Raw genomic sequence first — 14,349 nt, 5'->3', positions numbered from 1 at the left:
TATTTACCAACCTCATTTAACTTCCACCAATTTTTATTTATGTCTACCATGTGAAAGGATTATATTAAAGATTACTTACATTACTATTCATGTTAAATTTTTGTTTTTATTGAACTAAAGTTTAATCAATTGAAGTTGTATTTTTTAGAAAAGTCTTCTAGTAACATTAATTTTGTTATGAACTATGACTTGCCTCATTTGGTAAGATTGTATAAGAATTGAAAATGTTTTGATAGTTGTCATTACTTGTGGGTTTTTATGTCTATAAGAGAAAATGCAACTTAAGATATCCAAATTACATGTCCAACCATGTTTTCAAACCATGTCCTAAGTAATAGGAAATGTAGGTCTAGTTTACTGTAGTGTCTTGTGCAATTTGAACGAAAACACTAAATTGGGTAAGAAAATACTATCTAGCATATACTCCATATGAAAACAAAATTACAGATAAGAGCAGCAAACATTATAAGAAGATATTCCGGTATCGTTTCCAATTTTCAATAGCAAAGCTTCAAGTAGTAGTAATAATTTGATAAGGAAGCTTTAAGTACCTAATAATGTACTATCACCAGACTCACCACCAATACTACCATCAATTCCTATCACTTTCTAAGCATCTTGTTTACAATATTACAAATAACGTCTCAAACACAAACCAAAACCCATCTTTGGAATGTCTGTCTATGCATGGTGATCTGCATCCAAAAGCTCCAAAAATCAGAACAAAGACACTTAGAAGGTGGTGGACTGCATCCATCTAATCCAAATCTGATGAAGAGGGTGATTCTGAGTAGATTGATTCTTCATCACATTCATCTCCTCCACTATCAACATCTGAAGATTCAGCAAGGCTACCCTCATGTTCATCGATCCAAGGGCTCCGAAAGTCTACAAGCTTTTGACATCTTTCCTCAAGACCACCCTTCAGCTCCACATTCCAACACCCTTGGATTTCAAGGTGTGTTAGTCCCTTACACTGAGTGAGAATCGCGTCTAGGCCTTTGTTGCTCAATCGGTTGAATGCGAGGTCAAGGCGCTGGAGACCTCTCATAGTTTCTGCTATAATTAGTGCCTCATGATCATCGACGTCGGAAGCTTCAAAATTGGTGGGCAGATCCCAAAGAGGCATATTTCTTCTGAGATGAGTCAGGGACTTGCATTGTTCTCCAAAAGCTTTGAGACCCTTCTCCGTGATCTTTAAACAGTAGCTGATGTCTAAGAATGTTATATTGACCAAGGACCCTGCATGCTTTTCCACCACTTCGTCGGTGATTTCACTCTCGGGGATTTGCAGTATCTTGAGACATCTTCCACTGCAAAAGTATTGGTATATTCTCTATAAATCATGATCAACAAAATAACTGCAGGGCATCCATTTTTATGACAGAGTATGGTGCAGGTATTAATGTACGTAGAACGTCTTGTGAGCACAAAATTGACTAAATACACTTATCATATGATCGGATGGCTTATAGTTATGCTAACCTGTGCAAGACTGCACAAGCGTTTAATAGCATAACAGAATCTGAGCTATTCTGTGTTAACGTTAAGGATTTTTTTTTATGAAGGTTAAGGTTTTAGGTTTAAATGATGATCAATTTAATTATGCAGGAAACCCATTATGGAAAGCTACAAAGGAAAAAGGAAGCAGAATCACAGCAGTGAGGACACAAGCCAAATATGGAAAACTGACTTACTCAATTATGAAGCAAGTCAAGCGGAAATAAAAGAAGATATGCCAGCAAGGAAGGAATTTGCATAAATCAAGGAGTCTTCAACAACGAAGATCGAAAGGAATTAAAAGAAGGCAGGAAATTGTTGGTGGTTATGCTCTAGGCTATTGTATGGACCTTATTTGTTAGTTATGTTTTTGATTAATAAAAGAAGTTTTATTTATATCTCTTATTATTATATTGTTTTCATGTTACATATAATAATATATATCCCTAGATAATCATTTATAATTTGATTATAATGGTAAAAGACTAGTATGAGCTTAATCGATAATTATGAGATAATTATGTGTACGGTACAAATAAAACTCATAGGTATTTGTTAGAGAACAACATACTGGATAGACCCGTTATGGTATCATTGCATGAATCAGTGTCATAAGTGATTCTCATAATAGTTATGTCAATTAATCCTCACACCTGAGATTATCACAGTATCCTACATAGGGAACATTTTGTTTTGACATTCACAAACGTTATCTTTCACCGGATAATCATAAAGTGTATGATTGAACATAATGTGAACTGTGTGAAGGATAGTGATTATTCAAGATGGAATTTGTCCCTCTCTTTGAGAGAAATATCTTTTGGGCCCCTCGATTAGTAAGAGTGAGAAATGCATGGCCGTGCTCAGATGAACCGAAAGAGTTATCAGAATTATTTGACTTATCAGTTTACTAAGGGATCGAGAAATTATATTCGAACAATATAAGGATGACACTATACATGCCTTACGTTCGAATTAGATATCGTGTGACAAAAGGACTATGGCATATGCTATTTAATTAGGTTATTACAAACTTTAAATTATTATTACTTGGGTTAGTCATAATGTGTTGCTAGAGACCAATTATGATTTGTGAAATTAATATAGTATTAATTCTACTGCCAACGTAATATAAACCTATTGGGTCGCACATCAAGAATGTGATGAACGGACTAGGGTTAGTTTAGTAAATTTGTATTTATATATTATGAATATATAAATTCGTATTCTGTTATTGCATTATTTCGATAATGTAATCCGAATTTATTTTATGGTTAAAATATAATTCAGATTTATATTTATATTATTGGATAATTATAAATATAAATAACAGTTATATACAGACTGAAATATTTAATCAAGTTAGGACTCCTAATTAGTTAGGATCTTAATTAATTAGATATCCTAATCAGTTAGGACTCTACATGAGCTAGGGTTCGTATTATTAGGATGAATGTGTCACTATTAATAGTGAGAGACATCAATATTTCAGACTACAGGAAAAAACCTTTTTGCATAGTTATTTTCGAAATAACTATGACCTAAATTCTGGTAGCCGACTTAAGCTCTGCAACCCGATATTATACCCCAAAACTCGAAGCTAGCACTTCGTGTCTGTTTGTGATCATTCGTGTGTGGATACTGGTAGAGGGTAGTCGTTCGTTTTCGAGCAGCACCTACAGTTCGTTTTTGGCAGAAAGTATATCGAGGAATCACGCATCAAAAGGTAAGTTATCTGATCCTTTTGTCAAATTGATTGAAACATATAGATCTTGTATAGGGCTTAAGCAATAAATTTTATATTCCGCTTCTATTCTGTACTTAAGACAAATTCCCTTCAGAAATAACCCCTGTAAACAGTACGGATAACTTTTTGGATTTTTGTTAGTTCCCTGACTCTAGCACAGTAGGGTTTTGGAGATATCTTTTTTGGCTGTTGACGGACTTTTGCTCAGCTAGCTTCATGTTTATTTTGTTTTGAAGCAGCTATTTATCTTTCTTGTAACTTTGCATCTTCTTGATGCCTTTCTAATACTATTATTTAATTACTTCACCAAAAAAAAAAAAAAACAGGTAATAAGTAAATTCAACGATGCAATCAAGGAAGAAGATCTCAGAGCAGATTACGAACCAAGATTAAGGAGATTGGAAGATCGTTAAAGGGAACAAGTACCAAGAATCTAAAGAGTACCAAATCGACAAAGCCCAGAAGGAAACAAGTACAAAAGATAGCTGAAAATCAAGACCTGAAGATTCCAACAGTGTCATCAATAAAGGTCAACCTTATTCGTGGAAATAGGATCAATCAGATCCCTTTTTCCAAGGCTATCAAAACTCTTGGATTTCCATCTCTATCAAAGAGCCTAATGGGCAGATTCAAAGACTATTTAAAGGCTCACTTTGAAGGACAACATGTACTCGTCTCAACCATCGTCAAGTTCTTTGTTCTACATTTAATAAGCATTGTAATCCTAGTAGTTTACTGTGTACTCAAAGAGAGAACAAAGAAAAATATTGTTGGTGAGGCATTGTATCAACGGCTATAAGAAAAAGAGATTGAGTGTGAAGGTAGGAGTTACACTTCATTACAACTGCACAAGACAACTTACAAAGCTTACAGAGACACCCTTGCAACCCAAGGGGACTGGACTAAGATCCACATTGGGTCCTAACCAGTATCAAAGTATCGCGTGTCACTTTACCATACTGCACTTTAATTTCTGCGATTTTATTAAGTGTTCATTACTGTTCTAATCAACCGTCGACTACTACCCGCTGTCAATCAACTGGAATATCAGAAAAGTTCCCCCTCTTGCACTTTCATTCTGTGTCATTTCCATGTTCGTTTCCTTTCTCCTTAATAATGAATTGGAAAGTAAAGCACAACATTCATCTAGAAGACATATATTTTTGAAATAAACTAATGTAACAGCTGAACTAGAAAGCTTTAGAACTGATTCGTCACATGGAATTTCATTAAATTGAGAGGAGTGGCCTCTGTAAGTCTTTCAGTAGGAATTGGGATTTATAATGCCAAGGCACCAAGTACCACCCAACATGGTATAACTCGGAAGTGCCATTCTGCGAATTCTCCCCATGGTTAATCACCATTGGTTTTTTTCTTTTACCATTAACTAGTTAAAACTACATTGCCTCTTAATCTTCTTTGTCTTTTTCTGTTTCTTTCTCTTTAATTTTTTATTCTAATTTACAGTATTTGTATAAGCTGCGCATGAAGTATCAAATGAATCATTATGGGGCCTTTTCTCTTCATGTTTATTTCGGAACTCTTCCAATAACTTCTGTTTATATTTTGGGTTAGTCACTGTTTTACTGTTTCTTAACCGGAACCACCTATTGAAAGCTTCCATAATTACTCATCTGTTGGGCCTCTGCTTTATTTCCTATGGACACAAACAAGTTCCTCCTAATTGAATAAATCCATCAAACAAATTTTTACATACACCAATACTTTAATATCACTATTTCAATCTAACATGCCCTCTTTAAACCACAAAATAGCATTCACCCAGTGGCAAAGACACACTTCTACAAGGTGTGTCATCTGATGCTTATCCGGGGACGGAGCTAGGGGTTTCACCGGAAAATTATACAAGATCAAAGTTACTTTTTTAATGCATATGGAGTAGATGTTGAATCCCACTGGTTTCATGTTTTTTACTTCTTTATATTTTGAGCCCCTTAGTGAAAATCCCGACTCCACAACAGTTTTGGCGAATAAGTTCACCCATTCACACACACATGCATGTATATATAACAATATGTTTATATATATAACAGATTGCTCGAAAATAATGTAAAGTAAATACTCCCTGCGTACACTTTTACTTGTCCAGTATACTAAAAATAGATGTTGACTTTTTACTTGCCCAATTTAGAAAACCAAGACAGAATTAACAGTTAGTTTCTAATTTACCCATATTATTAACTATAATCATTTCTCAATGCAATTCCCCAAACATTGAATTTACTACATTCAAAAGGTGATCTAGTAACCTTATCATTTTGTGTTTTATTAATTACTTCTGGCGTACCAGTCAAACATGGACAAGTAAAATGGACGGAGGGAGTATGAATTTGGGACAAAAAGTAAAACTTTTGAACTTGTATAGGGTCCAGACCCAAATCCACATAAAAATAAACGGGTCCTGCTTGGGCAAAACCGCAAAAAAATAACACACACACACACACACACAGAGTAAGAAAGAAGAATACCGGGAGGCAGCGAAGGAGAAGCCGACATTGCCAAGACGGTAAGTGGAGAGTCGCCTGAATGTGAACCTACTCCGCCGAACAATTTTACGGACTGTAGGGTCAATTAGGTGGGAACGATTAGCAATGCAGCATTTCCGGCACCACTGTTCCAAGTCAATCTCCACCCAACAGTACGGTCCGGACACAGTCTCCATCCAATTCCGGCAAATTAACGCCACTGACCTCACCATCTCCTCCGGCGGAACAATTCTTACGAAAATTGAAGCTAATATCTCTGGGCTTAACTCATCCCACCTACCCACAGTGTCTTTTTCGAGTTTAATGCATGCCCTTTTGTTCTCACCATCCGTACTAGATTCCATTTCTTCTTCCCCTTTGGACAAAGGAGAGTGTGAAGTGAGGAAACTAGGTGTAGCTCTTTCAGTTTTCGGTTCTTGGGGGTTTTGGTTTTGCTTGCAGAGGGTTTTGAGTGTGACACGTGTCACGACAGCCTTTCATAATAACAACTCATCTTACGGCTGAGAAAAGTGTAGCATGTGAATGTTCGTATGTGCGAACTCTTTTTAATTTGTATGTTTTAAAAAGAAGCTTTTATCTTTTTCTTTTGTGACAACTCTTTTAATTCCATATGTTTTAATTGATTTATCTTACTTTCTTTTTTAGTTTATTTTATTAAAAAAATCTCTTTCCCTTCTTGATATATCTTTTAATTTTAACTTTTCACAAAATATGTTTAATATCACAAGATAAAAAGATATTATATTCTACATATCTTTAATTTAAGATCACAAGTTTTAAAAAAATTCTCTATTTTCTTTAAACTTTATGTCAAATCAAAACCAAACAAACATTATAAAACGGATGGAATAATAAATTTATTTTAGAATATAATTTTACTCTTAATGAGATAGATTTATAGACACCCACTTAGATCATAAGTTTTTAAAAAATTCTTTTATTTCTTAAACTTTATGCACAATCAAACACCATTACATAAATTGAGACATGAGTAATAAATTCCTTAGTTCTCTAGAATTATTTACATAATAGTTATCCTTTTTAACAACGTAAAATTCTGTATTTTTTAATAGTTTAGTGCATGGTTTGATTTTTTTATACATAGTATAAATTTCTGCATGGCAACAACAACATACAACAACATACCTAGTGTAATCTCATAAGTGGGGTTTGGAGAGGGTAGAGTATACGCAGACCTGACCCCTACCTTCCAAGGTAGGGAGGTTGTTTTCGAAAGAACCTCAACTCAAGAAAAAGTAGGACAAAACGTCAGATAAGAATTGACGAAAGTAAAGAAGCCATGGCACAATACTATAAATAAGCATTATGAGGGAAAGTAACGGTAACTGCAGCAAACTAATACGATAAACGAAGTACAAGATAGTAGCAGAGAATCGAAAGGCAGGAAACTACAAAGATAATGCTACGCCTACTTTTATGAAAGGATACATGAGACAGCACTCTATTACCTATTAACCTTCTACCCTAATCTGCATCCTCCACAACCTCCAATCTAAGGTCATGTCTTTGGTAAGCTACAACTGCGCCATGTCCTGTCTAATCACTTCTCCCCAATACTTCTTCGGCCTACTTCTACTTCTCCTAAAACCATCCATAGCCAATCTCTCACACCTCCGCACTGGGGCCTCCATCCATCTCCTCTGGACATGTCTAAACCATCTCAGCTTCGCTTCCTGCATCTTGTCCTCCACCAAAGCCACTTCACCTTGTCCCGAATAACTTCATTTCTAATCCTATCTTTCCTAGTATGCCCACACATCTATCGCAACATCCTCATTTCCATGAACTTCATCTTCTAAACTTGAGCTTTACTAATACACACATCATATTATTAATTAATACTATTTGTTCTGATCTAAACCTTTTGTATAACTAATATTTGTATAGATTAATACAGGATCGAAATATTGTAGTACTAGTATTTATGGATTTAAGTATATAATATGGAAGTAAAATATTCTTATGCTTTTCGCAATTACAACTTCAAAGCATAAGACTAGCTAGTCTGTTCAATACACCATTATTTTGACTAGTTAAAGACAGTGTGTACTCAACACTCCACTCATAGTTCTTTTGCAAGATAAGTTCTTTTGGAGCTTTTTGCTTGTAGTTTCATAACGTTTTTCATCAATAATTACGTATGTTGTTTTTTTCTTTTGGGTGAAGGGAGAGGAAGAAAAGAAAGTAGGAAAGCGAAATCAGATAAAATTCATTTTCTTTCCTTACTTCTCTTGAGGACTTTTACTTCCTACTTCTTTTCTAACTTTTGAAAGGATTAAAAATGTTGTACCCGTGGCCTAACTACCAAGTGAAGTACCTTGTATCCGTCAATTTTTTACTGTCCAAATTCCAATCAAGGATACAGTTCATCTCTTAGGTTGTTTTTCTCCTTTCCTCTCCTTTTTAAAAACAAGCTAAGAGGGAGCAAACTTAACTTCCATTCTTTTGGGGTGATTTTCAACCATCAGATCCTACTTGAAGCATTTTGGTTCTTTGTCATAAAATGTGACTGTCTTGTTTTTGGGGAGAACCAAAGGGAAGAGAATGGTGATTGCTCAAATATTTCCAAGACTTGGAATTGATGGAGAGGCTTATTGTTGTAGAATTTGCTTGTAAAGGCCAAAATGGTGTTACATTCATCTAAATTCTAATGATCATGAATCACTTCTTGATTTGAAAAATGACCTTAATGATCCTGAGAACCAGCTTTCGTCATGGCAAGGAAGAGACTGTTGTAAGTGTAGAGGAATAAGGTGCATTCTACTGGTTCTGTTATCAAAATAGATCTTCACAATCCATTTCCAGTCAATTTTGCTGATGTTATGGGAATGAATTTGGAGCTTGAGTGGGGAGATTAGGCCTTCTTTGCTAAAAATCCAATCTTTACAATACTTGGGTTTGAGTAGGGGTCCTTATCGTTTGGTTCAGTTCGGTTTTGAATGTTAGCAGTTTGACCTATCGGTTATCGATTTGTAAGTATGCTAAACCGATAACCGAACCAATAAGATATTGGTTATCGTTTATCGGTTCTCGATCGTTAACGGTTCGGTTATCGGTTCAATGGGTGATACATTTGTCAAAAATTTGAACAAGTTCTCAATGTTTGTGTGATAAACTGTCATTAAATAAGCATTGCAGCAGAAAAGCTTAAAAAAGATGTAGCAAAACTTGGTCGTTAATGAGTGAGATTTAGTGTTCATTAATGTATGTTTTTTCTAGGATAAAAAAGAACAAAATTTCAAGATTGCCAGTGCATCATACTAGAAAATTGTACCATAAATGAAGGCTTACTAAGATGGAATTAGAACAAATTTTTTAGTAGCGCGCAAAGAGACGAGCAAACACTGGACAAATAGATCCCTAAGGCAGGCTTTATATACCTAAGTATAATTTTAAAAATGTTAATTGGGTTACAATAGACCTTTGTGGTCCGGCCTTTTCCCGAACCCCGCGCATAGCCGGAGCTTAGTGCACCAGGCTGCTCTTTGTTTTTTCTTTTTCTATTGGGTTATCGGTTAAACCATGTGGAAAATTGGCAAAAAACCATTACACGAACCGATAACCTAATAATCAAATAACACGAAACTGTTACTGAACCGTTAACCAATAAGATTTCATCATAGTAACGCCAAGTGGCGGAGCCAGGATTTCCGCCGAGGGGGTTCAACATATAAAAAAGTAAACATACGAAGAAACCTAAGGGGGTTCAACATCTACTAGATATACATAAAAAATAATTTTAACCTTGTTAAAACAGTGTTTTTTTCCGCCGACAGGATTCGGATCAACTCCCTCGACTCTACGTGGCTCCGTCACTGGTAATGCCCTCTATACTTCCCATACATCATATACTGATTCACCATGGACTTGAGGTCTTATATACTGGTGAATGAGTAGATGTTGTATGGGAAGTATGGAGGGCTTTACTATGATCAAATCTCGGGAGTAAATTTGAACAACCAGTTTCAAAAGTACAGCAAGATTTTATCACTTCTGACCTTCAATAGACTTGTATACAAACAACTTCTTATGGAATTGACAAAGTTGCATGATATCATGGTTTTTAACTTGTCTGCAAACCAAATCAGTGGACAAATATCAGAAAACATTTCAAGCTTACATCAGTTGGCACCGCTTGATCTCCCGAGTAACAAGCTTTCTGGTGGCATCCCATCAAGCATGGAATCAATGTCATTCTTGAGCTACCTTAACTCCTCAAACAACAATTTATCCGATATGGTTCCTTACTTCCTTATAAGGGGCTGATGATGACTTTTACGAAGTATGCTTTTGAGGGGAATACCCATCTTTAAATTGTGGAGCTCCATTTCTAGCACTATGCCACAATTGGAAACTCAGACAATAGAACAATACTAGAGAATGACAGAAGTGATGAATTTCGTGATAAATGGTTTTATGTGAGTGTTGAATTAGATCTAGCAGGTATTCTTGTTCGTTACTACATCTTGCTCATTCAAAGGCTTTGCAGACGAGTATATTTTAGTTTCTTGGATAGAGTCATCGACAGAATTGTCTCAGTCAGAAGCAACAGAATAACCAATAACAGAGTAACCATCACCAGAAGATAAGATCAAGTACTAGATTTTCATTTTTGTCATTGTATTAAATTCTAGTAGATGTATAGAAGGTGACTCTGTTTACCCCGGATTCGGGTAATCAATTAAATTTATAGGTGGGTATAGGATATGTGTTTTGTTCTTGATGTGTACTAGACAAAGAAAACAAAATATTTGAAGGTTAGCGATATATAGAGGTTAGTGAGCAATGTATGATACTTGATAGATGAAATGCACTAATCACAATGACAGGCGTCCTTGGCCGAATTAAATGATGGAAGAATTAGTATACAAGAGTTCCTTTGTTACAAATGTTCTTGGAAAGTAAGAAGAGCCCAACCCCCATAAGGGAGGTAGATATGCCCTATTTATAGCAGTGAGCCCATGGGCCTCATACAATATGAATTAATAAAATAACAATAAAAAAGGACAGCCCCTGCACGGATTTGGTGAGATTGGACTGACGGCGCCGTCTGACACACGCATAGTTGGTGGCCGACCATGACGTGACACCACTAGTGCGCTTCAGCAATGGTCATAACGGCCCAACGGATACACGGGAAAATGGTGTCCGGATCAACGGTGATGAACCCTCGGGAAGAGTCCCCGAACCATCGGTGGCACAGAGACCGGACCAAAGGGCGCCTCTGCTCAGCTTCGATTAAAGCGCTTATCCGGGAAGGTGTGACGCCCCTCGTGCGAACTCCCGGCCCTTTTCTTCCTCCGATCCATATTTTCTCCGGATATGACTCATATCCGGTTTCTACCGTATACAGATAGCCCCCACGCTTCCCGGGTCAACGATCCATCGGAGTAACGGGAAATGAATGAATCATACAACCGACCTCCCGGATGGCCTATTCTTATCTCCTTATTTTGGCGGGAATAGTTGCGTCATGCCTTTTCCTTCGACGGCCACGTGTCCTGCTCCGGATGGTCCGCTCCTGCCAACCGCCTTTTGCACGTCGTTTCGGGTCGCTTCGCATTAATGATGGGGCACGTGGCGATCCCCGATTGGCCCTCCTCGATAACCGTTCCCCTCCTTATGCCTATATAAAGCCCCTCATCTCCTCATTTTTCCACTTTTACGATCTTCTTTTTTGTTTCTTCTCTCCTCTGCGTTCTACCTTCATCCTTCCTACAACAAATCTACTACCAAATCTTCGCTTATTTTTACGTGAAAGGGAGATTAATTTTGTCATCATTCTCGCCAACTGCCCTTAGCTCCAGTTGCTCTTCAAATCACCATTTCCTCCGTTTCCTTTGTATTATCTTCCGAAATTCCCTTCCCTTCATTCCTACAACATGTCTGAAACCACTTCTCCCGAAGTTCCCTCGGTTTCATCCCCGAGGCCCGAGACTGTGTCTCCGACTAAACAAAGGAGCAACCCCGAGACCACGGCCTCGGATATTATACCGGCCAAATTTAACTTCAATAAAGACCTCGAGGCGGAAAAGCCCTCTGCCGTCTCAGACCGGGGTTACGACGTGAGGCGATATCCTTCTTCCGTAACCGAGGATAAGCTTGACATGGTCCGGGCAGACTGCGGGTGGAACACACGCCCAGTGAGGGTTTTTGCACCCGGGCCGGACGAATCCATTACCGACCACCGGGAAGGGTTCTTGTACGTGTACTCTTACCCCTTTACCCTTAAACTCGACCCCCCGATTGATCCGGTCATACTGGATATGTGCCGGACCTATGGTGTGACTTTGGCACAGATCGGCCCAATCGTTTGGAGGGTCGTTGCTTGCCTCCGGCTGCTGGCCAACAGAGCCGAGAAGGAATTCTCGCTGGGCCACCTAATACGCCTGTATTCTCCGAGAATATTCCGGGGCGGTGTCATAAAACTAACCAAGCGTAGCCGGAACCCGTTCTTCTCGAAGATGGACGAAGACCGGGACAGGGGATGGCTAGAACGCGATGTCCGGGTAAAAACCGAGGACATAATCCCGGCCGCCCATCTACCTTTTCCGGAGAAGTGGAACGATAAGCGTAAGTTCGATCCTTTGAGCAATCGTCCTTACTTGTTTAGCCGTTTTTAGTGTTGTTTCCTTATTGCCCTTTCCTTATTTTTTGCAGCAAACGGATTTGTTCCCCCGGTTATTCGTGATCTGAGTGAATGGGTCACGACACTCCTCGGCCAGCTTCCCTATGAGGACCGAACATGGGCCCATTTGTCACGTGGTCGATGGATTGCTCAAAATCATGGTAACGTTTGACTTTCCTCCGTTTCTGTTGCATCTTTAGCCATTCGCGGTCGTCAGTTTTCTCAGCCCTGCCTATGCCTTTATCGTTCAGGTTTGCCGAAGGGCTCGGTGGCATCCAGATCGGAGTCGGGGGTCGCTTCCCCTGCTCCGGCATCCGCGTTCGACACGGCGGGTTCTTCCCGTGTTCTTGCCGAAGCTGCCAAAAGGAAACAGCCCTCCGAAAAGGGGGAGCCGCCCAAACGGAAGAAGGCAAGAGGTGTTGCCCGGCCCCCGAGAGAAGAAGCGGAGCCCGACATCATAGTTCGAAGGGTTGACCCGGCTCCGTCAACGACTCCAGTACCCGAGGAGACCGCCTCCGTTCCGCCTTTGCCTTCTGTCAACGAAGGTCTTTTGATTTCCGTTTTTCCTTCAGGTGCGGAAGAAATCCTCTCCCCGGCTCCTCTCCGGTCGGTTGACTTTGTCGACATTTCAGGTGAAACTTCTCCGGAAGATACTCCCCTGCAGAGGAGGAAGGGACCGGGGGAAATGGCTGTCACTGCAGCCGATCAAAGGATTTCCCCAGTTCCGGAGACCGAAGCCCCCATTTACGCACATCCGTCTCCCGACCATGAACCTGTTTCCACTGCGGAGCCCCCGGTCTTTTCCAGAAACATTGAGTCCACGCCAAGTTCATCTACCCCGGCTCGGAGAGCTGAAGATTTTGAAGATATGTTTTCAACCACTCCTCCTGCTACCGGTGAAACTGCGGGTTTCGGCCATCTGCCAATTTCTCGGGCCACGAGGCCGGCTAACCAACAGTCAGAATCTGGCTCTAGAGATAACCTGGTGACCATCTTCCCAGCCCCGAGCGTAGAACCAAGAAGGACTAGATCGGCCGTAATCACCGTCACCGAGGATTGCGGCTTTCTATCGCGCCCGGTGGGAGTAGCAAGCTACTTACGGCCTCTTGTCTCTGATTCGGACAAGCATAAAATGACCGGGGTCACCTGGCAATGCCTTATGAACGAAGGCATGCACGCGGGCAACCGGGTAAGACCCTCAGCCACCCTTATATATCATCAGACTTTATGCTCACTTTGTTTGATTCTTTATGGTTGTTTTTCTTGCAGAGTGTGATACTGGTCAATGAGGCCTTCATCCGTGCCCAACACGAGATGGACGATCTTCGAGGCCAACTAGATGCCCAAGGCCGAGAAACGGAGAAATATAAGCATCTTCTCCGAGAAAAAGAGGAAGAGTTGGGTCGGGCGGTTGTTCTTGCCAACCTTCGTCCCGAGCTCGATGCGGCCAAGGACGAAAATCATCGTTTGAAGAGCGAATTGGTCGCCATGACCGATTATAACCGAAGCCTCGAGACTGAGAAGATTGGCCTTAGCCGAGACAAAGCCCATTTTTCGTCGAGGCTGGACGAGCTGGAGACCACCGTATCCCAACTCCGGGGGGAACTGGATTTGGTGAAGGCCGATGCAGCGGGCCTAGCCGAGAGGAACCGGCTACTGGAATCCGACACCGCTCTGTATAAAGAACGTATGAGAGTTTTTGAAGGGAAAGCCGAGGAGCGGTCTCGGATATGTGAGGGCTTGAAAGCTGAGCTGGAGGAGGCGGTGAGCGCCAACAATGTTCTTAAGGTTAAGCTAGAAGCTGCTGTTCATATGAGGAATATTGCTGTGTTCAACCGGGCCGAGCTGGAGACTAAGTTAGCTAAAGCCGAGGCTGATTTAGAAGAAGCCTGGAAAGGCGTGGAGGCGGCCGAGGCTCATACCGCCATCGTCGCCGAGTACGAGAA

At 39.9% G+C, this 14,349-nt stretch overlaps 1 protein-coding gene across 1 annotated transcript; it reads right to left on the bottom strand.

The window, feature by feature from the left end:
• Nucleotides 1-399: 399 nt before the first annotated feature.
• Nucleotides 400-6,234, bottom strand: LOC132644834 (F-box protein FBW2-like). The gene is made up of 2 exons (XM_060361468.1): nucleotides 5,737-6,234; nucleotides 400-1,313 (listed from the first exon to the last, which is right to left on the bottom strand). The coding sequence occupies exons 1-2, from the start codon at nucleotides 6,096-6,098 to the stop codon at nucleotides 758-760; spliced, it is 918 nt and encodes a 305-aa protein (XP_060217451.1). The 5' UTR covers nucleotides 6,099-6,234; the 3' UTR covers nucleotides 400-757.
• Nucleotides 6,235-14,349: the final 8,115 nt, after the last annotated feature.

This window comes from Lycium barbarum, chromosome 6 (genome assembly GCF_019175385.1).
Source record: "Lycium barbarum isolate Lr01 chromosome 6, ASM1917538v2, whole genome shotgun sequence".
Taxonomy (NCBI): domain Eukaryota; kingdom Viridiplantae; phylum Streptophyta; class Magnoliopsida; order Solanales; family Solanaceae; genus Lycium; species Lycium barbarum.
Note: the sequence above shows the minus strand (reverse complement) of the source record. Positions and strands in the feature narration are given on the sequence as shown.